The 25,552-nt window shown below is 39.2% G+C and overlaps 1 protein-coding gene across 1 annotated transcript in view; it reads left to right on the top strand.

The window, feature by feature from the left end:
- Positions 1-24,767, top strand: part of LOC145344316 (N-acetylglucosamine-1-phosphotransferase subunits alpha/beta-like) — a 74,730-nt gene extending 49,963 nt beyond the window's left edge. Inside the window, exons 13-22 of the mRNA XM_080191417.1 lie at positions 7-195; positions 4,383-5,554; positions 7,117-7,316; positions 8,140-8,359; positions 9,436-9,549; positions 10,623-10,708; positions 12,109-12,207; positions 13,154-13,321; positions 17,966-18,056; positions 22,817-24,767. Of these exons, the coding sequence (XP_080047543.1) occupies positions 7-195; positions 4,383-5,554; positions 7,117-7,316; positions 8,140-8,359; positions 9,436-9,549; positions 10,623-10,708; positions 12,109-12,207; positions 13,154-13,321; positions 17,966-18,056; positions 22,817-22,894 (2,417 nt within the window). The 3' untranslated portion in view covers positions 22,895-24,767. The remainder of the gene's footprint in view (positions 1-6; positions 196-4,382; positions 5,555-7,116; positions 7,317-8,139; positions 8,360-9,435; positions 9,550-10,622; positions 10,709-12,108; positions 12,208-13,153; positions 13,322-17,965; positions 18,057-22,816) is intronic.
- Positions 24,768-25,552: the final 785 nt, after the last annotated feature.

Here is a 25,552-nt window from a genome sequence, read left to right as displayed (position 1 = left end):
TTCCAGGTAACAATGCAGGGAATCGTGGTGGACCGGGAGGAGTGGTGAATGCGCAGGCCTGGCAGTTTGCCGGAGGGCTCCCTGGAATAACGTATTGCAACCAAGGTTGTGCCAATTCCTGGCTGGCTGACAAGTTTTGTGATCAAGCTTGTAATGTCCTATCATGTGGGTTTGACGCTGGTGACTGTGGGGAGGGTAAGTATGAACTGCAATTTCCCTCGCACATTTTCCTGTTGGAATATTGTACTAGCTGTATAATGCTCCATCTTAATGTTGCCTGCAAATTTCCCCTGTATCATATTCGATCCTTTTGGTGTGAGCATTATGTGACATCCAGGTATATAATGAGTGTACTATATACTTCCATTAGTATCCTTTGCATTTACTTTGTTTATGTTGCCAGTGTGATGCTTCTTACTTTAAATTTGTTGCACTTGTCAAGTACTATTTGAAGAGGAAACAATGAACCAGTGCCACAACCATAATGATCAATATTGTGCTAAGTGCGTTTTCCTTTTACCTGCCAGCTTCCAGATTCAGTGGGTTTGCTTTTGGAATGATCAGGACTGTGAACATCAGGTAGTTGACATTATAGAGAAACCTGCAGTAATATTTCATCATATCCTTAGCCAAGGAATTACTTCAAAAGCATAAGCACTGTTATGCAGGGAGCCAATTTCTACACAGCAAGCTTCTAATTATTCTTTCAAAAATGTGAACATAACTGAATAGGTGAGCATTGTTACCCATCTCCAACACTCTTGAAAAAGTGGTGGTGAGTCACTTCTTGAAAAAGTGGTGGTGAATGCCGTTTTATATGGTATGCGTACACCCACATGCTGTTGGAAGGGAGATAAATGAATGAAAAGTTAATTGTTTTTTAGTAAGATTCAAAGGTATAATAGAAAAACATCTGGAAACTGACAATATAATTAAGAATAATCAACACTGATTTGAAGAGGGGACAATATGCGTGAGCAATCTTGAATTATTTGAATCAATAGAAAGGGTGGATGGGGTAATTCAATAGACAAAATATTTTTGTATTTCCAAATAGGCTTTAAAAAAGTACTGCACTGTGAAGAATTTTGCCTTGGGGTCAAAACTTATTCCGGCATAAACACAATGGATATAGTGAGGAATCGTGAGTCATAAAGAATGAGGAACTCAAGATACATTAGTATGAAGAAAGAAATAGACAAATTAATGGCACCAACTGTTGACAAATCCCCTGGACCTGATAATCTGCATCTTAGGATTTTAAGAGAGAGCCACAGAGATAGTGGGTGCATTGGTTCTGATCTTCCAAATTCCCTGGACTTTAGAATGGCCCTCAGGTTGGAAGATTGCAAACATAACCCCACTGGAAGAGGTAAAGGAAACTGAACATGTCTTTGGCAAGTGTAAGGTAATACATTATGGTGGTAAGAATAAGGAGGCCATCTTTGCTTGGAATGTGTTGCAATGTGGCAGTGAAACAAATCACAGAAAGTTGTGCATGTTAATAAGACCAAAAAAAAAGACAAAGCATTGGGGTTTGTTTTTGACGGACAGAGTTGAAAAACAGAAGTTATGTCAAACTTGAATAGATCCTTGACTAGAACACGCTTTGGAGTCCTGTGAACTATTCCTATCTCCATATTATGAAAAGCATGTTTGAAGTGTGTTACGTTTATTAGAATGGTGCCAGAACTGAGGTTATATCTGTCAAAAAGGTGATTCATGCTGGGGTTTGTATTTTCTGGAAGAGGGAAGACCTGATAAACTTCTTAAACATTAGGATAGATGTGGAGAAGATGCTTCCATTTGTGGAGGAAACCATAACTAGGGCTATGTATGTAAGGTAATAATAAACCCACAAGGGAACTCAGGAGAAACGTCTTTACTCAGTGGTGAGAATATGGAATTTTCTACAACTTGAGAGTAGTTGAGGTGAAGAGTATTGAAGAAGCTAGATAAAGCTGTGAAGTGGAAAGGCATAGGAAGAAGGTTGGGGTTATGCTCATTGGACAGAAGCACAGATGTGCACTTGTTGTACTGAATGATCTGTTCCTGTGCAGTAATTACTTTGAAATGATGCTTGACGATACAGCCTTTTAAATAGAGTGCAACCAACTGAACCAAGCAGAAATTGAATGGTGGCTCTAATTCATATTAACTAAATTGTACTATGACCGTTTTATATTCCTTAGCTTGTTAATTAATTTCGTTCCACAATTTTTAAAGTTTGATGTGATCCAATTTTAATAACAGAAAACAAGAAGTGGAACAGGGAGACATGTAAATGTAGTTTTGCAACAACAGTTTTTAATTACGAACAAGCAAGAATTTCCAAAAGTACTTCACCTTAATAGCTAAAAAAAATTCTCTTGATTATTGCTTATTATTCTATGGCTAAGATCTTATCTCTATTTCTTCAAGGGTTTTGAGAATCTGCTCTCAAATATTTATTGAATATGTAATAAAATAGAAAATGCTGGAAAAACTTAGCAGGCCTGTCAGCAACAATGTTGTAGGTTCAGTATGTCACCCCTTCAGGACTGTGGAGTTCTGAAGAAAAGTCATATCGGACTCAAGACAATAACTCTGGTTTTTGCTTAACAGATGTTGCCAGACCTGCTGAGTTTTTCCAGCATTTTCTTTTTTTTTTCAGATTTCCAGCATCCGGAGTACTTTGTTTTTTATTTTATTGAATGTGTATTGTAGTTAGTAAATAATTAGTAACACTGAAGCAAGATTCTTATCATAGAATCTCTCTGGTGCAGAAGGCGGCCATTCAGTCCCTCGAGTCTGCACCGGCTCTCCAACAGAGTTCCTTACCCATTCAGCCCCATCTCCTGCCCTATCCCCATAACCCCCACACATTTACCATGGCTAATCCTGGCACTGTGATGTAGCAATGCTAATCACTGTGCTGCCGTGTTGTCCCTAATGTTGAATGAAAAGCTGGTAATATATTACTTTTGTTCATATGACCTAGTATGACTAGGGGGCATAGCCTCAAGATAAAGGGGGGGCGGTTTAGAATGGAGTTGAGGAGGAACTTCTTCACTCAAAGGGTGGTGAATCTCTGGAATTCTCTGCCCGTTGAAGTGGTGGAGGCTGCCTCGCTAAATATTTTTAAGACGGGGGTTGATGGGTTTTTGATAAGCGAGGGGATTAAGGGTTATGGGGAGAGGGCGGGAATGTGGAACTGAGCCACGACAGATCAGCCATGATCTTATTGAATGGCGGGGCAGGCTCGAAGGGCTAGATGGCCTACTCCTGCTCCTATTTCTTATGTTCTTAAAATTCCAATTGCTTTGATCAAACCACTGAACATTGCTACAACAGTTTCAACTTATTGTCAATCTGAACTCCCATGGGACTTTATATAAATTTTAATAATTTTCTCTCTTTGGATTTGTATATCCCCACATAAATCACTATAGATTTCTGTTTTTAAAGTTTTTTAAAGATTGTTTATTAGTGTCACATGTAAGTTACATTGACAAATATGCAAATACTCATGTAACTTCTCCTGTTCAGATTTGCAATCTGCCACCTTTGTTAGCTTTAGTTTACCTTTGTTTATCTCTGTTGGCATTAGATTTGTCATTGGTAAATTTAGCCATGTTCTTTCTGATTTTACCATTGTACACAGCCTGTTGCCGCAATGCGCAGGTCCCTTTATGATTGCCGTGTGGATGTGTATATGTTCACTTAACGAGAATATTGATTATGCAAAGCCTGTTTAGAACATTATGTTCTAGATTGCTGTGTGGCCATACAGCTCAGAGGGAATGAAAACAAAATATTGTGGATGCAGGAATCTGAAAGAAAAAGAAAATGCTGGAAAATCTCAACAGGTCTGACTTCATGAGAGAGAATAGCACCAATGTTCTGAGTCTGGATGACTCTTCAGAGCTCAAATGAGGATCATCCAAATCGAAAGGTTTGTTCTATCTCCTCAGAGACTGTCAGACCTGCTGAGGTTTTCCAGCTCAAAGGGAATGCTGTTTGTGAATTCTAGATCCAGGTCATTTATGAAGATACAGAACTAAGGTTATGCACATTAACTAATGCCATTAATGTTTGAAGATAGTTGTAAGCGCTTATTAGCTATTGAATGTTGCATTTGTTCCTATCAACATTCTTTTCTTCAACTACTAAGCTTTCTGTGCAGATGTTTTATATCTGACTCAAGAAGTGTATATTTGTTTTCAGTTGATTTTCCTTTGCCCTGAAATTGGAGGCAGAGGGGGAACAACCTCTGATAGTTAGAGTTTAAATGGAATTGGTCTTGAAAGTTCAATAGTGTTTATTTAATGCTTGACTATCACTTTTGTTATGGATATTTTCTTAGTTTATTAACTTAGTTTGTTGAACTATTTCATCCACAGAACACTTTAATGAGATGTATGATGTGAATCTTCTTCTTAATCAGACACATTACGTGCTTCCCAAAGGTGAGGCCTTGCCTTACTTCCATTTTGGAAGCTTTGCTAACAAAATCATAGAGGCATCATTCGTTGATAATGCTATAATTCGCCATGCTTCTGTGGCCAACAAATGGAAAACCATTCACTTGATCATGCACAGAGAAATGAATGCAACTACAATCCATTTCAATCTGACTTTCCTGGATAAAAATGATAAAGAATTTAAAATGCACCTCACTGTGGATGCTGACACCAGGGAGAGTCAGAAATTAAACCAAACTGTCACTTCAAAGAAGGAAGAAAAGACTACAAATCTCAGTACAGTTCCATTAGAAACAGAAGTTCCATTCAAAGACATTGCTGAAGAACTGCAATTCCCTAAAATTCAAGAAAGGACTTTGGATAAGTTGAATATGAGTCTTCTAAATGACCTTCAGTTTATTAACACATCACTTCTGCCTGTTGATATTCAGAAAGAATTGAGAGAGCTGGATGCAAAATTAGAAGATGGTGATATCACACTTAAAGGGTACAATCGAACAAAAGTGTTGATTTTGGAACCGTTCAGAAAGCTTGCACGTTTTTCAGTACAAAATGGACTTCAAGACATTGTACCTCAGCACTCAGAAAAGAGTAACCTGGTAAAAAATGTATTGGAAAATCAAGCTGCTGGTGGAGAATATGTTTATAAGGATGAAGGTGCTAAAAATAACTTAGAAAAAATAGTTAAGAATGGGCAAATTGGAAGAAATGAACAAGTTGCTACTCAAGTGTCTCTAAGTTCCTTATTTGCAGTGAAAATGAATAACCTATTAAAAAATCCTGCCAAAGATGTGCCATTTCTCCAAAAAGCTGATATCAGACCTCTTACTTCACAGAAAATTCTTAATATTCTCATACCAAATAACAGCAGCAAATTAAAACAAGATCAAAATGTACGAGGAGTAGAAAGAAAAGTCAAGCACCAAGGGCAAAGGGATGGAGTCCTGAAAGAGGTTATTGCTGAACCTGCGAAAATTGAAATTAAAAATAACAGTCCAGGATATGCCAACAGAAAGCTGCAGTATTACGCTGGGAGTAATGCTGGCTTTTTACCTTGGGAAAAACAAGGATATTTCCAGGATCTAATAGAAGTAAGTAATTTATAAAATGCATATTTACTAATTGTCTGTAAAGTAGAAAATGAATGGAGCTTCTTGTGAAATAATGATAAAAATTTATAAAAATGTGTGATATGGATTTGACTGTGTTGTATTAGGTATGCTATAATTTTTCAAAGTTAAGCATTATTGTTAGCATTGCATCCACCTAAAGGGGAGGAAATGTTTATAGAGAAGTTCTTTTTGATGTTTTTAGCATTCTGAAATCTCTTGACTCAATGGATCTCCTCCCCGCCCCCTCAGAGTTGCCCTGGTGTATCATAGATTGAGGGAAGTTACCTGCAGCCAAAAGCAGATTCATTTTTACGATTGTAGCACCTCCAGACTGGCCAATGAATAAATTTGAAAACTGTTTTATCCCAGGGAAAAATATACTGTCTGTAAGCCTTTATTCTGTCTGCCTTGAAAACAACCAAAACAGGTAATTCACCCTTTGCCTCCGATTCCACGAACAGAGCAAATAAAATGTTCTCTACTCCCTACTGTAAAAACCTTCTATCATATTAGCATTCTTACTGCGGTGAAAAAACTCTTGGATGTAAATAGTTTTGTTGTTATAAGACACAATCAGAATAACAGAATTGTTATGAAGCAAAAGGAGGAAATTTGACCCATGCCTGTACCAGTTCTGCAAATGAGCATTATGACTTAGTGCCATTCTTCATCATCTAATGTCCTCTAATATCTCTCTTGAATTCTATTCAAATAACATCCAAAGCCCTCTTGAATGTCTCAACTGAACCTGCCTCCTCATTCCAGACTCCAAACACTTGTGTGAAAAATTATTTTCATTTGTGTAACATTTTTTTAGATCACATTTGCTTCTTTTCAAAGTCGTTAGAAATCCATTTTCTCTTGTTTTTAATCCTTCCACGAGCAGAATGGTTTCTCCCTATATACTCTGTCCCACGCCCTCATAATTTTGAACAGCTATCAGATTTGTTTTTGACCTCCATTTCTCCAAGGAAAACTGTTCCAATCTCTGCAATCTCCTTATAACTGAAGTTTCTCATCCCTGGAAACATCCTTGTAAATCTCTTTGCACTACATGAAATAAATGGATTCACAGGCATGGCTGGAAATTTATCAGAATGCCAGCTATTTACTTTGATACTGATGCTCTGTATGTCATTTAGCTCAGTTGACTTGTTCATTGATTCATGATGCAGAGCAGTGCCAAGAGCATGAGTTCAATTCCTGAGGATATTCATGAAGGCCCTCCCTTCTCAACTTTGCTCCTTGCCTGAAGTATGGTGATCCTCAGGTTAAATCACCACCAGTCAGCTCTTCCCCTCAAAGAGGAGAGCAGCCTATAGTCGTCTGGGATTATGGTGACTTTACCATATGTGTATGTTGACTGAACTCTAACCTATGGTTGTGCCATTGATTTTTTTTTAAATTTAGAATTCAGTCTTTGAATAAATTCATAATGTATTAGTGTGCAAAGAAGATAAAAAATCAGTTCCATTTGAAAATGCTGAGCATCTAGAAATGCAGCCTGCGGATATTTCAAGAGTTGTCATGTTTTACTTCAGGAGGGTGCAAAACTGGAGAAGGCTCTTGCGTACCACACTGATAGTAAACAAATGAGAAGAAAACTCCAAGACACATTTGCAGATTCGCTTCGCTACGTAAATAAACTTCTCAATACAAAGTTTGGATTTGCTTCTCGGAAAGTTCCTGCCCACATGCCTCACATGATTGACCGCTTTATCATGGACGATCTTCAAGCTATGTGAGATATTGATAATTTTGTCTTTCTGGTTTGCAAAATGTATTTTTAATGAATGATCTATAGATTTTACCTGTACTTTGGTTACAGTATGCATTGACTTTAATTTGAAAAATGGGAAGTGACAAAAATGTTTTAAGATATATTCATTCATGGGAAATGTTCGTTGCTGGCTGGCCACCATTCATTGCCCATCTCTAGTTGCCTTTGAACTAAGTGGTTTGCTTGGTCATTTCAGAAAGCAGTTGAGAGTCAACCACAGTGCTGTCGCTCTGGAGTCACATATAGGACAGCAGATTTCCTTCCCAAGGGACATTGGTGAACCAGTTGGGTTTTTCTGACAATCGATAATGGTTTCATGGTCCAGATTTTTAAAATTGAATTCAAATTCCACCATTTGCCATGGCGGGCTTCGAACCTGGATCCCCAGAACATGAACTGAGTTTCTGGATTAATTGTCTAGTGATAAATACTTCTAGGCCATTGCCTCTCTTAACAAGGATAGTAATGGAAGGTAATGGGTGGTAATAAGGACTGCACAACCTTAAAATAACAAGTCAATTTAACTCTAATGAGGTGACGGAGTACTAGAAAACTGACTTGGAACAGAAAAAAGTATTGTCAGTCATTAATATTTTTGTTCTACTCTTTGCTAATACTTGGGGCCTAGTATTTTGTAGTTCTGATAATAGGTCACAACCTAAAACATCAACTAATTTCTCTCTCCACAGATATTGCCAGACCTGCTGAGTATTTCCAGCATTTTCTATTTTTATTTCCAATATTTGTTACATTTAATTATCAAAATGCTTTTACTTCTGAACAGGTTTCCAGAGGCATTTGACAAGACTTCTAACCATAAAGTTCGTCACTCTGAAGATATGCAGTTTGCATTTTCTTATTTTTACTATGTAATGAGTGCACTGCAGCCATTAAACCTTTCTGATGTTTTTGATGAAGTTGACACAGATCGATCAGGGATCCTATCTGATCGAGAAATCCGGACACTGGCAACTAGGATTCATGAGCTCCCACTGAGCTTGCAGGTAAAGCTTTTGTTTCTACTTGCTCCTGCTCCATGTGATTAACAATGGATAGCAAGGTCTGCATGTTTTGTACTCTAATAAAAACACACACTAAAAGCATTAAGTTTCTCAATTCTGTTTTGATTACACTTAGGTAATCATTTTAGTTTTGGGTTTGCTTTAGATGAGTGAGCATTGTGCTCTGGTTCTGTATTGCGCTTCTGAACTTAAGAACTGTGATGGCTAAGGAAGGAAAATGTACATATTAGAATAGCTATAAATATTGAGTCTTAATCATGTTGAATACAGTTTGCAAAGAGTTAATTGTGACTGAGACATCTAAACTGAAATGATATTAGTTAATTGCTGCTGCTGCTGTTCAAGTGAAACTCAAAAATGAAAATGAAATATTCACTAAAATATGAAAAGCTAAATACTATATTACAATATCTATATAATTATACACCATTATAATACTTTATGATTGTAAAAAAAAAATTAAAAGCACATTTTTGTAAAGGCAAAACTGTACTTTATCCATGAGATGCTTTAATACCTATTTTCATCAGTGACAGAACAAGGAACTGTGACTTAGCCGAAGGCTTGAAATTGCAATTTGCTAAAGACTGAAGGGCACATCTGGATGGTATAAAAATGATAATCTGAGATCATAGAAATGAGAGAAGTTGTGATGATCAGCCAGTGAAATGTAAATTTTATTTTTATAAACTTACCTGATGTTAGTTTGAAGAAACTGTGCTAATGAGATGGACATTTAGAATGGGGAAATTCCATTGAGAATATCCCAATGAGGATTTCCTAAGTGTAATAGGAAATGATAACAACTTTCTGACATTTCAAAATTGAAATATCCCATGAGATACTTACTGATTTCTAAAATAAAGGTGTGATTGTATATTTTATCAAGATCTAAATTTTATGGTAGCCATGTTAATGTTTTTATTCATAATTATTTTGATGCATGATTTTTTTCTTGTATTCTTCACGGTCACCAGAACAAGATTGAAAAGATTTGGTCTCTTGTGATCAGTCGCCCTTTCCAGTGGTTTAATTGCTGTTTTTATATATACGTACAGGACTTAACTGGTCTGGAGCAGATGCTGATCAATTGCTCAAAGGTGCTTCCCACAAATGCCACTCAAATCAATAAAGTCCCTGCCACCCAGGAAACATATTATGACCCAAACCTGGTAAGAGCTTGCTGACTAACTGCCACCCACCTTCCACTCTACCAGTTGATGTGATGTAATAATGAGGATTCTTAATAAGAGGAATCTTTTTTACTGGAGAAATAACTTGCTTTCAAGATTCTCTTCCTATCTAAAAGACCACCAAGAATTGTACATGTGGGAACCCAAGTGATTGGTCATGATACCCACCCACCCACCCACCCAAAAAAGCCTTTTCCATCATTTGGAAGTAATTGTCTTTTCTACACTGTTATGGCATGATGTTGATTGGGAACTTGTTGGGAATTGTGAGCACGATGTCACGTTTATGTCACTGCATAGTGCCTCAAATTGGATCTTTTCATCTGTCCTTGATGGGTGCCTTTAACTATAATTTCCTCAATCAGCAAATGATTTGAAACTTCTAATAAGTTTTAGATAAGCATGACTGAGCTTCAACCAACATTTTTTAAAAAAATGCACTTACCATTCTCTGTTGTCACAATGACCATTTTCTATTCCGGGAATAGAATACTTAGAACAATCCAGGGTGACTTGGCTATTTGGTTACTTCTCTTGGCTGTAAACTCCATGTAATATTTACCATGGAAGTATTGGTCATGATAATTTAATTTTGTGTTGGCTGGTCTGTGTTGAATAATAGATTCTTCACTTGCAGTATTTTGCGTGGTAACTCTTTTAAATGTTATAATTAACTAAATAAATTTTCAAAACAGTTGAAAGAGATATTAACATGAAATAAATTTGAGAAATGGAAACTACTTCTGGTAGTATAATTTGGATATGTAGTATATTTTATGTAATAAAACAGCTTTAATATACATAAGATAATCAAACTAAAATGGACAACAGGGCAATGGGGAAGAAGTGGATAGTAAGGAGGACCTTAAAGGAGAGAGAGAGAGAGAGAGATGGAGAGGTTTAAAGGAGAGAGTACCAGAACATTTTAATTTAACCTTTGGATGAGAGGTAATTACTTCCATGTTTGTTTAAATTTTAATTTGATCAATTCAAATTTCAGGATCTCTGTTTAAGTAACATTTAACTTGGTTTTCAAATCCTTTTTGCCATAGCCACCAGTGACCAAAGGACTTGTGATGAATTGCAAACCCATTACTGACCGTATTGGCAAGACTTACAAGGATAAGAACAAATACAAGTAGGTCAAGTAACTGAGTGCTGTTTTTCCTCTCAATGCCATTTATAAATAGAACATAGAACATTACAGCACAGTACAGGCCCTTCGGCCCTCGATGTTGCGCCGACCAGTGGAACCAATCTAATAACCGTCTAACCTAAACTATTCCAATGTTATCCATATGCTTATCCACTGACCATTTGAACATCCTTAAAGTTGGCGAGTCCACAACTGCTGCAGGCAGGGCATTCCACGCCCTTACTACCCTCTGAGTAAAGAACCTACCTCTGACATCCGTCCTATATTTATCACCCCTCAATTTAAAGCTATGTCCTCTCGTGTTAGCCATCACCATCCGAGGGGAAAAAAGGCTCTCACTATCCACCCGATCTAACCCTCTGATCATCTTGTATGCCTCAACCAGGTCACCTCTCAACCTTCTCCTCTCCAACGAAAACAACCTCAAGTCCCTCAGCCTTTCCTCATAAGACCTTCCCACCATACCAGGCAACATCCTGGTAAACCTCCTCTGCAGCCTTTCCAATGCCTCCACATCCTCCTTATAATGCGGCGACCAGAACTGTACGCAATACTCCAAGTGTGGCTGCCCCAGAGTTTTGTACAGTTGCAACATGACCTCACGGCTCCGAAATTCAATCCCTCTACCAATAAAAGCTAACACACCATACACCTTCTTAACAACCTTATCAACCAAATAACAAGACCCAAATTCTATACATTTCCAATAATATTCTCCATGCATTGTAACAGCATAATATTTCTGTTTTTGATGTGTAGCTTGTTTCTATAAGGTTTTGAAACCTTTTACATTTTGAGCAGCGCTACCTACAGCAGACACTTGCTGGGAGTAGTGCTGTTAGATTCAGGGTGAAACCCCCTCTGGTCAATAATATGCCTTGCACTACTTCTTTCTTCCAGTACATTAATGTGAACTCTTTGCCCATTCATTATATTAATCATACTCATAACTTGTTAGTTTATACTGAGATAATTATTCTGAATTATAACTGCAGCCACTGGAAACTGGATTGACACAGACCATATTAATTTCATTCAGAATTGTTAAAGCTTTAGAGAGGGCACTGCATTCCATTAGCCTGAGTTTAATTCAAACAAGAGATCCAGCATACCTTTCCCATTGACTTTTTGTCCATTCCTGCTTATGCTAACCACCACGTTCAGTATTTCCGCCCAATGACAAAATATAAATGAGAACTTTGTGTGAGACAAACTTTTCTTGTACCATTTTATACTGTGGATTTTAATGTTACTGCTTTCAAGCAGATCACAAACTTGTATTGATTTTCACATCCTACAATGTGAACATGTAATGGGGGCTGTCTTTGTTAAACAGTTTGATTAAAAGTTCAGTGATTCATTTTGATCTTTTCAATACTTAGGTTTGAAATTATGGGAGAAGAGGAGATTGCGTTTAAAATGATTCGTACTAATGTTTCTCATGTTGTTGGTCAATTGGATGATATCCGAAGAAACCCCAGGTGTGTATGTGGAAGTAATTACAGTAAAGAGTATTCTAGTGACTGCCTCATTATTACTGACACTGGTTGTTTATTATATACACTGAAGCATCTTGAAACATGTCACACAGTGAGTTTGTGTGTAAGCGTTAGGAATTGGCTGTATGGCTTCCTTACATGAGGTAATAAATTTTATTTGTATGAAAAAGTGTGGTATGGCAATGGAATTAAGTAGATAGCTTTTGGAGAGCCACTAAGATTCAGTATCTTGTTTCTCAAACTCTGTGTCCTGTTGGGGGTCATGTAATGAGATTTTGGGGTTGAGTTTTGAGACAGCAATGGTTTCTACAAAGCACAATCTGAACACTAACAGCTGTGAGACCCCTTGAAATTTGAGGGTTTTCAGTTGGTGAGCTTGACCTAACCTCGTCTGAGGCCTGATTCCTGTTGCAAAAATGCCTATGAAAAGATTGGCAACTTAAGCTCTTCCCACCACAATAAGTTCTCTCACTCTGCTCCCACAAATCCTTACCGCACCTCCCCCTCCCAATTCTGGGGTCACAGTGACTTTCAAGCTTCAAACTATGGTCACAGTGGAAAGAAGTTTGGAAAGCCCTGTTCTATGTGAATGAAGTGTAAATTACTTCCAAAAATTGTTTGAAAAATTGCTCTTTGCATGTAGGTTTTGATTAATGGCTAACTTCACGAAGAGAACAAAGTATATGAACAGTGAATGAGGAGAAGCTTCCGAATTCTTGCATATTCTGATGACAAATGTAAAACAAAATTGCATCAAATTTGGCTGTGAGCACAAATAGAAGTTGCTAAACTTGCACTGAAATTGTGCAATAAATATTTTTGAACAGCCTGAATAATTTGAGATGACCCAATATAGTTTGCTGTGTTTTCAAGTTATTAATCGCTGACATTCAACCATTGTTCTAAATATTTTCCTGCGTTCCTGCAGGAAATTTGTTTGTTTAAATGACAACATTGACCATAATCACAAGGATGGTGCCACAGTGAAAGCAGTGCTTCGAGATTTCTATGAATCATTGTTCCCAGTGCCCTCCCAGTTTGAACTGCCAAGAGAGTATCGTAATAGATTTCTCCATATGAATGAGCTTCGAGACTGGTAAGTGAAGTTTTAAGCCTTATTTAAAGGTCATGGTAAATCCTGGAGAGTACTTGTTATTTAAAATACTTCCATATTTAATTAGAAAATAATACTTTGTACAATATTTTCATATGTGCTCAAAAAAACTTCAGGTTTATACTTGCATGGAAGCCCTTTATTATACCTTCCTCCCAGATAGGTGGTGATGCTAGGTGGTATCCTCATGTATACATCGGCACTTTCTGTGCTTAACTGTGCATGAGAGTAGTCTGGAAATTACCATTTGATTTGATCTATAATAATGGTGAATGTTGATAGCTTTACTCCAGCTTGTATGAAATTGGTAATGGAAGATGAATATTGCCTGAGAATATGACTTATAGGGTGGAATTTTTCAGCTGAGCTTGCCTCGAGACTGGAAAACCTCACCTGGGCGCAATGAAGCTTTGTATCCCGCCCGCTACGATTGCCATGGCAGGTGGAATGGGAAAATTCCAGTCATAATGTTTATCTTTATTAATCTATCTTTATGTCAATACTGGTTAGTAAGAAAATGTAACAAAGGTTAAAAAATAACAAAATTGAATAGATACATATGCAATTTTCTGGGAGTGCTGTGCACTGCAATTCTTAATTTGGAGCTGTCGTCAAATCCATTTGCCAAATTTTGTGACACCATTCATGAAACCATTTTCAAAGCTGAAGGCGAGATTTGGAAATAAACTTGAATGCTAGTACATTTGGGATTTTCTTTGGGGAAAAAAAAACAGCAGATTGTCCCAAATTATAATTTAACTGAAGCAGTAAAAAAAATTGTACCCAATCCTCAATCAGCCAGTAGTTTGAACAGAACCTTTTAAGCTATACATGATTGATTTGTTCATTTTATTGTGTGAAGAAAGATGTTTGACACATCGCACCTGTCCCATTTCTGTAAAAGAGCTGTAAGCTTGGTCTTATACGCATATCATTTTCCCATATTCTATTATTGACTGTATTTCCTGTATTATTTCTGGTAATTCATTCCATGACCTAGCATTCTCACTTGTGTTGTTTCAAACATATATTCTTAACTTTTTTCATGACTAATGGAAACTGCTCAGTCTACCTATGTAGGTAGGAACTGCTAGCTTACTGACATTCACCATTTATTAAATACAATTGATCTCCAGAGTAATCCAGTATGAAAGTTCATCAAGCAGTAATTCTAATTCTAAGATACCTTCTGCCTTATTACCATTGCAGTGGTTTATTTGGGTCAAAATGAACTTAAATGCCCTGCCAGAGGAAAAAAAAGTTATGCTTGCAACCGTCATGACTTGAATCAAATAGGTATAATTGTACAAAAGAAGAGTACAGCGCAGGAACAGGCCCTTTGACCTTCCAAGCCTATGCCAATCGTGATACCCTAACAACTAAAAATAAACCTTCTGCCCTTACTTGGTCCATATGCCTCTATTCCCTCCCTATTAATGTACCCATCCAGATGCCTCTTAAATGTTGCTAATGTGGTAGTACATATTTGGTTGCTAACACTTGACCAAGAAATGGATACACGCATTTCAAATAATATTTATAAAATGATAATGACACACAGAGTCATAGAGGTTTGCAGCATGGAATCAGGCCCTTCGGCCCAACTTGTCCATACCGCCCTTTTTTTTAAAACCCCTAAGTTAATCCCAATTGCCCACGTTTAGCCCATATCCCTCTATACCCATGGTACCCATGTAACTATCTAAATGCTTTTTAAAAGATAAAATTGTACCTGCCTCTACTACTACCTCTGGTAGCTTGTTCCAGACACTCACCACACTGAAAAATTTGCCCCTCTGGACACTTTTGTATCACTCCTCTCTCACCTTAAACCTATGTCCTCTAGTTTTAGACTCCCCTCCTTTTGGGAAAAGATATTGACTATCTACCTTGTCTGTGCCCCTCATTATTTTATAGACGTCTATAAGGTCACCCCTCAGCCTCCTACACTCCAGAGGAAAAAGTCCCAGTCTATTCAGTCTCTTATAACTCAATCCATCAAGTCCCGGTAGCATCCTAGTATATCTTTACTGCACTCTTTCTAGTTTAATAATGTCCTTTCTATAATAGGGTGACCAGAATTGCACACAGTATTCCAAGTGTGGCCTTACCAATGTCTTGTACAACTTCAACAAGATGTCCCAACTCCTGTATTCAATGTTCTGACCGATGAAACCAAACATATTCAATGCCTTCTTTGCCACTCTGTCCACCTGTGACTCCATGTTCAAGGAGCTATGAACATGTACCCCTAGATCTCTGTTCTGTAACTCTCCTCAACACCCTACCATTGAGTAAGTCCTGTCCTGGTTCAGTCTACCAAAATGCATCACCTTGCATTTGTCTAAATTTAAACTCCATCTACCATTCCTCAGCCCACTGGCCCAATTGATCAAGATCCAGTTGCAATTGGAGATAACTTTCTTCACTGTCTACTATGCCACCGATCTTTGTTTCATTTGCAGACTTACTAACGACACTCCCTATATTCTCATCCAAATCATTAATATAAATGACAAATAACAGTGGACCCAGCACTGATCCCTGAGGCACACCACTGGCCACAGGCCTCCGGTTTGAAAAACAACTCTCTACAACCACCCTCTGGCTTCTGTCAAGAAACCAATTTTGTATCCATTTAGATACCTCACCCTAGATCCCATGAGATTTAACTTTATGTAACAACCTACCACGTGGTACCTTGTCAAAGGCCTTGCAGAAGGAGACCATTCATCTTATCGAGTCCATGCAGGCTTTTGGTAAAGTAATCCAGTCAGTCCCATTACCCAGTTCTGTCACCATAGCACAGCAGTTTTGTTGCCCTTGAGCGCCTGACCAATTTCCACGCAAAATTATTCATGGTCTGAATTTTCAGTCTGACAATACCACATTCCCTTTGTGTAGTTGAAATATCAGTGCGGATTTTTTTACACAAGCCTTGAAGTGGAAATCGAACCTGCAGTGGACAAGAATGTTCTTAACTGAGACAATCGGATTGCTGTTAGCAGTTGTAGTTTCTCTTCCTTCCTCCAGTTCCATCCAAAGATGCCTTCCTGTTAGGGAGAAGAAATAGAGGTGTTTGATAAAGTGAGGAGTAAAATTGGAATGAACCGCTTGATAGATGAAGGAGCAGGGCATTTCCTTGTTTTTGTTATAGAATTATAAATTGTGGTGCAAGAGCAACAAAAGCTTTTTTTGAACACACATCAGGATCTGTTTGTTGCGTTTAGAGAACCCACCACAAAATGATTAGAATGCAAAGCTTGAAGCTGCAATAAACATAGTCTATTCCAAAGATTTGAGAGAATTTTTTGTCATCTATTCTATGTTTCCATTCCCTGTAATGGAATAATAGGGCTAAAAAAAACTTGTTAAAAATTATCAATATTACTCAACTTAAACATACTTTATGATCAAGCTTTACATGTTTGGTCAAAAATCTAAACTTTCTTGGTTTGATTTGATTTATTATTCAGATATATTAGTAAACAGTGAAAAGTATTGTTTCTTCATAGAATCATAGAAACCCTACAGTGCAGAAAAAGGCAATTTGGCCTATCGAATCTGCACTAACCACAATCCCATCCAGGCCTTACCCCCATATCCTTACCTATTTACCCACTAAATCTCTAACCTACGTGTTTCAGGTCACTAAGGGGCAATTTTAGCATGGCCTATCAACCTAACCTGCACATCTTTGAACTGTGGGAGGAAATGAGAGCACCCAGAGGAGACCCAAGTAGCACGAGGAGAATATGCAAATTCCACTCTGACAGTGACCCAAGCTGAGAATTGAATCCAGGTCCCTGGAGCTGGACACCACTGTGCTACCTTGAGCTGTATACATACCATTCATAGAGAAAGAAAGGAGAGAGTGCAGCATGTAGTGTTACAGTCATAGCTAGGGTGTAGAGAAAAATCAACTTAATGCGAGGTAAGTGCATTCAAAAGTGATGGCAGCAGGGAAGAAGCTGTTCTTGAGTCGATTGGTACGTGACATCAGACTTTTGTATCTTTTTCCCAATGGAAGAAGATGGAAGAGAGAATGTCCGGGGTGCATGGGGTCCTTAATTTTGCTGGCTGCTTTGCCGAGGCAGTGGGAAGTGATCTTCAGGGTGGGAGGCTGGTTTGAGTAATGAACTGGACTTTGTTCACAACGCTTCATAGTTGCAGTCTTGGGCAGAGCAGGAGCCATGCCAAGCTTTGGTACAACCAGAAAGAACGCTTTCAATGGAGCACCCGTAAAAGTTGGTGAGAGACATAGCTGACATGCCAAACTTTCATGTTTCTTTTATGTAAATTAATTTTCCCCTCTGTTGTTTTGCTTGGGTATGGAACAATTGACAGTCCGAGGGGATCAGTCTGCTTTAGACCTTTGTCAATGACTCTGCAAATTGCTGAAAATCTTCTTAAGCCTTCATATGATTTTATTTCCCTTTCTTCTTATTCTCCACCTGATCTGAATAGACCTAAGATTCTGCCTTCCCTCCCTGTCGCAGTACCATTGATATCAGATGCTCCAGGTTGGCGAATCAGCTTGTGTTTGCAGCTGTATAGTTTCCTGCAACAATTAGCTGCATAGTCTACTGGCGGATAGCTGCAACTAAATTACAATTTTCCTTGTAGGAGAGCTTACAGAGACAAGTTGAAGTTCTGGACGCACTGTGTACTAGTGACTCTGATTATCTTCACAATTTCGTCTTTCTTTGCTGAACAGGTATGTAAATCTTGGCTTTTTACAGATACTTTTTCATTAAAACTGATTTTCAGGTAAGGCTTCACTGCAGCTATGGGAGCTACTTATGGAGTAGAGACAGCTCAGAGGAGATATATTTTAGATGTTTTTAAGATGATGAAACATTTTGAAGGTGTATAGGTACAAAGAACAACACAGCACAGGAAACAGGCCCTTCGGCCCAACGAGCCTGCGCCGCTGTCCCACTGTCTCAGTGTCCTATTCGTGATTTTAGTCTACGCCTAATGTGCGAGGATCAGGGAGGTCCAATTTAGGGACAATTTAGTACCCAATCAATCAGCCTAAAAGCACATCTTTGGGGATGTGGGAGGAAACCGGAGCACCCGGAGGAAACCCACGCAACCATGGGGAGAACGTGCAAACTCCCACAGACACAGGCCCAAATCCATGTGTCCGCACAGCAACAGAGATAGTCTCTGAGCTGTCATGTTGCCCTCGAGATGGTCTAGTTTAAGCACACTAACGACATGAAGCAATAGGCAACTCCCGAAGCAACGTCCAAGAGCAGCCCACTACAACCTGCCGCGTGCATGCCCCTTGCTGGACTTAAATGCCTGTGGAAACAAAAAAATTCATTATTAAACAGGCAAAGACTGTAACATCCTGAGGCAAAACGTATTCCCAAGCCTACAATGTTTAGTAAGGCCTATTATATCCCCCTATATGTAGCCCGCTCATGTGGCTGTCTAAGTGACTCTTAAACAACCCTAGCGTGCCTGCTTCCACCACCTTACTCGGCAGTGCATTCCGCACCCCCACTACCCTTTGTGTGAAAAACTGCCCTCTAATATTTGTCTTATACCTAGCCCCCCTCACCCTAAGCCCGTGACCCCTCGTTCTATCCATTTCTAATAGCAGAAAAAGCTTACCACCATTTACTCTATCTATCCCCTTCATAATCTTATAAACCTCTATTAGATCCCCCCTCAGCCGACGTCTCTCAAGGGAAAACAGCCCAAGTTCATTCAATCTTTCCTCGTAAGACAGCCCTTCCATACCAGGCAGCATCCTGGTAAATCTCCTCTGCACTCTCTCCAGGATCTCTACATCCTTCCGGTAGTACGGCGACCAGAACTGGACGCAGTACTCCAAGTGAGGCCTAACCAACGTTCTATACAACTGCAACATCAGACTCCTACTCTTATATTCTATACCTCTTCCTATGAAGGCTAACATACCATACGCTTTCCTCATCACATTCTGCACCTGCACCGACACCTTCAGGGACTTGTGCACTTGCACCCCCAGGTCTCTCTGCGTATCTATACTCCGGATAGTTCTACCTTTTATCGTATAACTCCCTTCCACATTATTCCGGCCAAAGTGCATCACCTCGCATTTCTCCGGATTAAATTCCATTTGCCATCTATCTGCCCAATCTACCAGCCTGTCTATGTCCTGTTGCATTGCTAGGCACTGCTCCTCAGTACCCGCCAATCCAACCATCTTAGTGTCATCAGCAAATTTGCTGATCACACCACCTACCCCCTCTTCCAAGTCATTAATATATACCACAAATAGAAGAGGTCCTAGTACCGAGCCCTGCGGCACACCACTGGTGACAGACCTCCAATTGGAAAAGGAGCCTTCCACTACTACTCGCTGTCTCCTCCTCCCAAGCCAGTTCTCCACCCATCTACATACCTGGCCTTGTATCCCATGAGCCTTCACCTTTTCTATCAGCCTACCATGAGGGACCTTGTCAAACGCCTTACTGAAATCCATATAGATGACATCAACGGCTTGTCCTTCGTCAACCGTTTTTGTCACCTCTTCAAAAAATTCCACTAGATTCGTAAGGCACGACCTCCCTGTAACGAAGCCATGCTGCGTATCCCTGATCAGATTGCAGCGCTCCAGATGTTCATACATCCTATCCTTGATGATCCTCTCCATTAGCTTACCTATAACTGAAGTCAAGCTCACCGGCCTATAATTCCCTGGGTTATCCCTCTGACCCTTCTTAAACAACGGTACTACATTTGCAATCCGCCAATCCTCTGGGACCTCACCTGTGTCCAAAGAAGAGACAAAGATTTGCGTCAGAGGCCCAGCAATTTCATCCCTCACCTCCCTTAGCAGCCTGGGATAGATGCCATCAGGCCCCGGAGATTTATCCGTCTTTATACTGTCTAAAAGTCCCAACACCTCTTCCCTCGTGATGACTATTTCCCTCAACGGATCCTCAAACTCCTCAAGCACAGCACCAGACATCAGGCCCCTCTCCTGCGTGAATACCGACGCAAAGTATTCAATCAGGATCTCCCCCATTCCCCTCTGACTCCCTCTGTTTGGAGAGTCAGTGAGGAATGTTCAAGTAATGGGAAGTGCAACAGGGATGGAATTGCTACAGCAAAGATTTGGCATAGACACCTTGTCTACTTGAACTGCTGCTTTTAGGGACCTGTATAATTGTACGCCAAAATCTCTCACTTCATCTCCCCTTCTTTGTATATTTCCATTTATCGTGCACTGCCTAAATATATTGTCATACTTCTGTGATATATATTACTTTGGAGATTGTAGCTATCCACTACACTATCCACGACTCGGCCGATCTTTGTGTTGTCTGCAAATTTCTAAATCATGTCCCCCACATTCACGTCCAAATCGTTAATGTAAACAATAAGGGTCCCAACACTGAGCCCTGTAGAACACCAGTTGAGACAACTTTCCATTTGCAAGGGCTGTAAGTCTGTGGAGTTCTTCCCCAGAACAGTGGAGGCAGGAATACTTTTAAGGCAAAAGCAGACAGATTCTTGACTGAGGGAGTCATTGTATATCTGGAGTAGGCAGGAAAATAGAGCTGAAACCTCAAACCAGATCTTTTCAAATGACAGAGCAGGCTCGAGAGGCCGAATGGCCTACTCGTACGAATTCTTAACTTGTGTATTATAAGAGTTGTAGTGTGGTGATACTGGGGAATTTTAATTGGATAATATTGGAATAAAGATTCGAGAGGGGAGGAATTTCTGAAATATGTTCAGGGCAAACTCCTTGATTAGAATGCTCTTGGCACTGTGTGAAAGGAAGCAGTGCTACATCTCGTGCTGGAAAACGAGATCAATGAAGTATCTGTGGGGGAACATGTGGATAAGAGTGATTATCTTATAAGCAATGGCAAAGATCGAGGAGTAATCCAATATAGAATTTCTAAATTGGAAGAGGGCTCATTTCAGTGCAATGAGAAGGGATCTACCCAGAGTAAAATGTGACCAAAGACTGACGGGAAAGACTGAAATGGAATGATGGGAGAGATGCTAGGCTAGCTGCATTCCAAACAAGGCCAAAAACATGGTTCCCTGGATGATAAGGAAGATAGAGGTTAGGTCTTACTTTGTAAAAGTGGCCACATAACCTGTTAAGATGGCTAGAATCCAACATGTAACTATGGATGTTTAAATTGTAGGCTGTATTCAGTTTTGTAGCCCATATTTAGTTAAACATAGACCTGAATGCTGACACTTTGTAGTTACCTATGAAGTTTAAACACTGCATTAAAGCAGCTTTTGAGGAGTATGGGATTGCTAGACTTCATCTGTGAGTGCTATATTGAACAAAAGAAAATATTTGAACCTGGGTTGGATGGAGAGAAGACTGAATGCTCAGTGGTCATTGGGAGCCAGTGACCAGTGGCGTACTATAAGGATCTGTGCTGGAGCTCCCATTATTTCTCCTTTATACAAACGACATAAATGATCTGTGGCGAGGTAGGATTAGTAGGCTTGTGGGTGACACAAAGATTGGCCAGATGGTTAACAGTGAGGATGAGTGTCTTGGGCTATAAGAAGGGATGGATGGAATGGTCAAATGGGTGGATAAGTGGCAGATGGACTTTGACCCTAAAATGTGTGAGGTGATACACTTTGGAAGGAGTAATTTTGACAAGGAACTATTCGGTGAATGGTAGGACACTAGGAAGTTCTGAAGAACAAAGGAACCTTGTGTTTGTCCACAGATCTCTGAAGGCAGAAAGGCATGTTAGTAGGGTGGTGAAAAAGGCATAGGGGACACCTGCTTTTATCAATTGAGGTATAGATTACAAAAGTCATGGTGGTTGTATAGAATTTTGGTGAGGTCGCAGCTAGAGTCCTGTGTGCCGTTCTGATTACCACTTCATAGGAAGGATGTGATTGCATTGGAGGGGGTGAAGAGGAGATTCACCAAGATGCTGCCTGGGATGGAACATTTAGGTTATGAAGAGAGGTTGGGTAGACTTGGGTTGTTTTCTCTGGAGCAGAGAAGTCTGAGGAGCGTCCTGATCGAGGTGTACAAGATTATGATGGATGTGGTAAGAGTGGATAAGGAGCAGCTGTTCTCCTTAGCTGAAGGGTCAGATATGAGGGGACATAGATTCAAGGTAAGGGGCAGGAGCTTTGAGGGAATGTGAGGGTGCTGACAATCTGGAATGCGCTGTCTGGGAGACTGGTAGAGGTGTGTCATCACACATCCTTTAAGAAGTACCTAGGTGAGCACTTGGCACATCATATTTCAAGGCTATGGGACAAGTGCTGGTAAATGGGATTAGGTGGGAGTTCAGGTGTTTCTCGCGTCTCAGTGCAAACTCAATAGGCCGAAGATCCTCGTCTGAGCTGTGTGATTCTATGAATTGCTATTGCATCATAATGGGCTGTGAAAGCTAATATACCATATCAAAAGGAAGTTGTTTTATGATACATGATTGCCTGCAATAGTAGGTGACCTATTTGTTTTAATTTCAGCTCATCGCACTAAAGCGGAAGGTTTTCCCAAGAAGGCGAGTGTATATGAATATTGCTCCTGATCGAAGCAGTGTGTAGAAAACAACGATGAGAAGACATTCCTCCTCAATGTAGAATTCAGACACCTGACTAGCAAGAATGAAAACGGCAAAGAATTGAGCGAAGGAACTGAACAAGAGTCTATGAAGATACCTGACGGGGAATGGAATTCCTGGCTAAATACCATACTATGTATCTGAACTGTATCACTCCAGAAAATGAGCATTTTTGCAGAATGGACATGAGTGGATCTTTGTTATCAACTGTCTGGATTTATCAACATTAGACCATTGACATTCTAACCTGTATCAGTGGTTATTGGAAGCAAGCAGATAAATCATAAGAGCATCTCCAAGGAATATGGTGATGAGACCTGAGGACCTGAGCTTTCAAAGGAAATTAGTGTGACTTATTCATCTATTCAAGCTCCATTCCATGCAAAATATATTGACTGACTTAATGGAAATCATATGCTGTTGTGGATGATGGGCTAGGCTACTGCACTGTAAAGCATATCTTTTCTTCCTGTGCTATATTGTAATATAAGATTGTGACACAGCTTTACATAAACTGAAAGGTTGCAAAGAACCCCGAATCACACAAAACAGGTGTTAATGATGCTGATATGGTATTTGTAATATACACTCGCATGTGTGGAGAATATATTGTATCACACTCCTACAAGACACTATTTGTTGGATCTTTATGATATTATAATTGTGTCAAATTGAACTGTTGCTGCACTGTACCCTGTGAATGTGGCAGACAAGCTGACCTTCTGTGACATGAATATGCTGCTGTCCCTTAATTTCTACATGGAATAAGTCAATGTATATTTTGACATTAGCAAAATACTACCCATTAAGTGTAAAATGTGAATCTAACTTCATTCTTCATATCAGTAGCTGGTTCTCCACACATTGCATATACCCAAGTGCCTTCCACGGATGATGCAGGTTATGATGGTATTAGATATTTATTTTACATGGGTGGTTGCAAAATTTTTGAATTGGCTAAAAACAAATTTATTGTATGTTTATTTTGTTCCACTTTTGAAGACCAAATGTTTTAAACTTTTTAAGTAGCAGAGATTTGTGGGGAAATGTACAATTTTTTAACCTTTTTAGTCTTTGATTTAAAATCTTTGATCTAAAGCTTTGGCAACAAGAAACTAAATTAATGAGTAAATTAGAAGCATCAAATGCTAATACCTGCTTTTTTTCTCAAACTCAGCATACTTCACCTCCAGGAAACTATCTCTCATCTTTAACCTATTTCTTTTGGCCAAATGCCATACCCCTTTTAGATAAATATTTGAAATTGACCCATGTCAGTTGATAGCTGTTTTAAAACAGCAAAAGATTCCCAGGATGCCTCCCCAGCTTTAGATTGGTCATACTTTATTTTTAGTCTTCATGGGTTTATAGTGAAAATGTAGAGAGAGACTTTGTACCAGTTGTGAGTCCTCTTCAGGTTGACCCATTTGACATCCTTTGAGCCAATCATAACCCATCTACCCTTGTCATCAATCTGATCAGAATAGAATGGGTGTAAGCAGACAGCTTTGGCCAGATCTTAGCACAGCTGTTTGTAAATCTAGCCTTTGTTGTTGAGAAGGACATGCTGTGTTTCTTTTTTTAAAATAACTTTTCCTTTTTAAAAAAGATAAAAATCTTGCTCTGTAAATGAGGAACTCGTGAAGAAAGCTGTTTTTACAAAATTAAGAATTTAGATTTGAGTTATCACTGAACAAATGTGATGTCTGAGTATTGTGGCGATGAAAACTTGTGTACAAAATGTTTGCTATAGTGACGAAATTGAAAGGTATCTATCTGGCTTCTGCATACTGAAGACAGAAGCAAAATACTACAGATGCTGGAAATCTGAAATAAAATACAAAATGTTGGAAATGCTTCTTGTGCTTGCTCAAATATTTTGCAGCTACATCTCAGCAACCATATCTGGTTCTGCCTTGATTTTTAAAATTCATTCACAGGATGCAGGCATTTCTGGTAAGGTCAGCATTTATTGCTTATCCCTAATGACATTTCAAAAGATGGTTGTGTTTTGTCGTCTTGAATCCCTGCAGTTTGTGTGGCAGTGATACTTCCATGGTGCTGTTAGGTAGGGAATTCGAGAGTATTGACCCAGTGATATTGGAATGATATGTTTGCACTTCAGGATAGTGTGTGACTTAGAAGGGGAGCTTCCTGGTGGTCATGTTCCCGTGCATCTACTGTACCATCAGGAACATGAGTTTGGGTGGGGCATTCTGTCAAAGAAGCTTTGGCAAAGCTGGAGTTCCCATTTGCTTTTCCAGGTACACAATGATATAGACCTTGGTGTACAGGGCACAATTTCAAAGTTTGCAGGTGCAGAACTTGGAAGAATTGAGAACTAGGAAGGTGAGACACAAAGTAAAATAAAGGGTACAACACTAAAAGGGGTGCAGGAGCAGAAGGAGTTGCATGCATGTGTGCATAAATTGTTGAAGGTGACAGGGTGCTTTGAGAGAGAAGTTAATAAAGCGCACAGGATCCTGGGATTTATTATTACGGCACTAATACAGAGTAAAAGAACAAAGAGGTTAAGTTGAATCTGTGTAAGTCACTATTCTGTTATAATATTGCATCCAATTTTGAACATCGCACTTTAGGAAGGATGTGAAGACATTGGAGAGAAAGAAAAAATATTCAC

Source organism: Carcharhinus amblyrhynchos, chromosome 6 (assembly GCF_965287045.1).
Source record: "Carcharhinus amblyrhynchos chromosome 6, sCarAmb.v2.hapA, whole genome shotgun sequence".
In the NCBI taxonomy this organism is placed as follows: domain Eukaryota; kingdom Metazoa; phylum Chordata; class Chondrichthyes; order Carcharhiniformes; family Carcharhinidae; genus Carcharhinus; species Carcharhinus amblyrhynchos.
The sequence above is the reverse complement of the archived record's forward strand: the minus strand, read 5'-3'. Positions and strand labels throughout refer to the sequence as shown.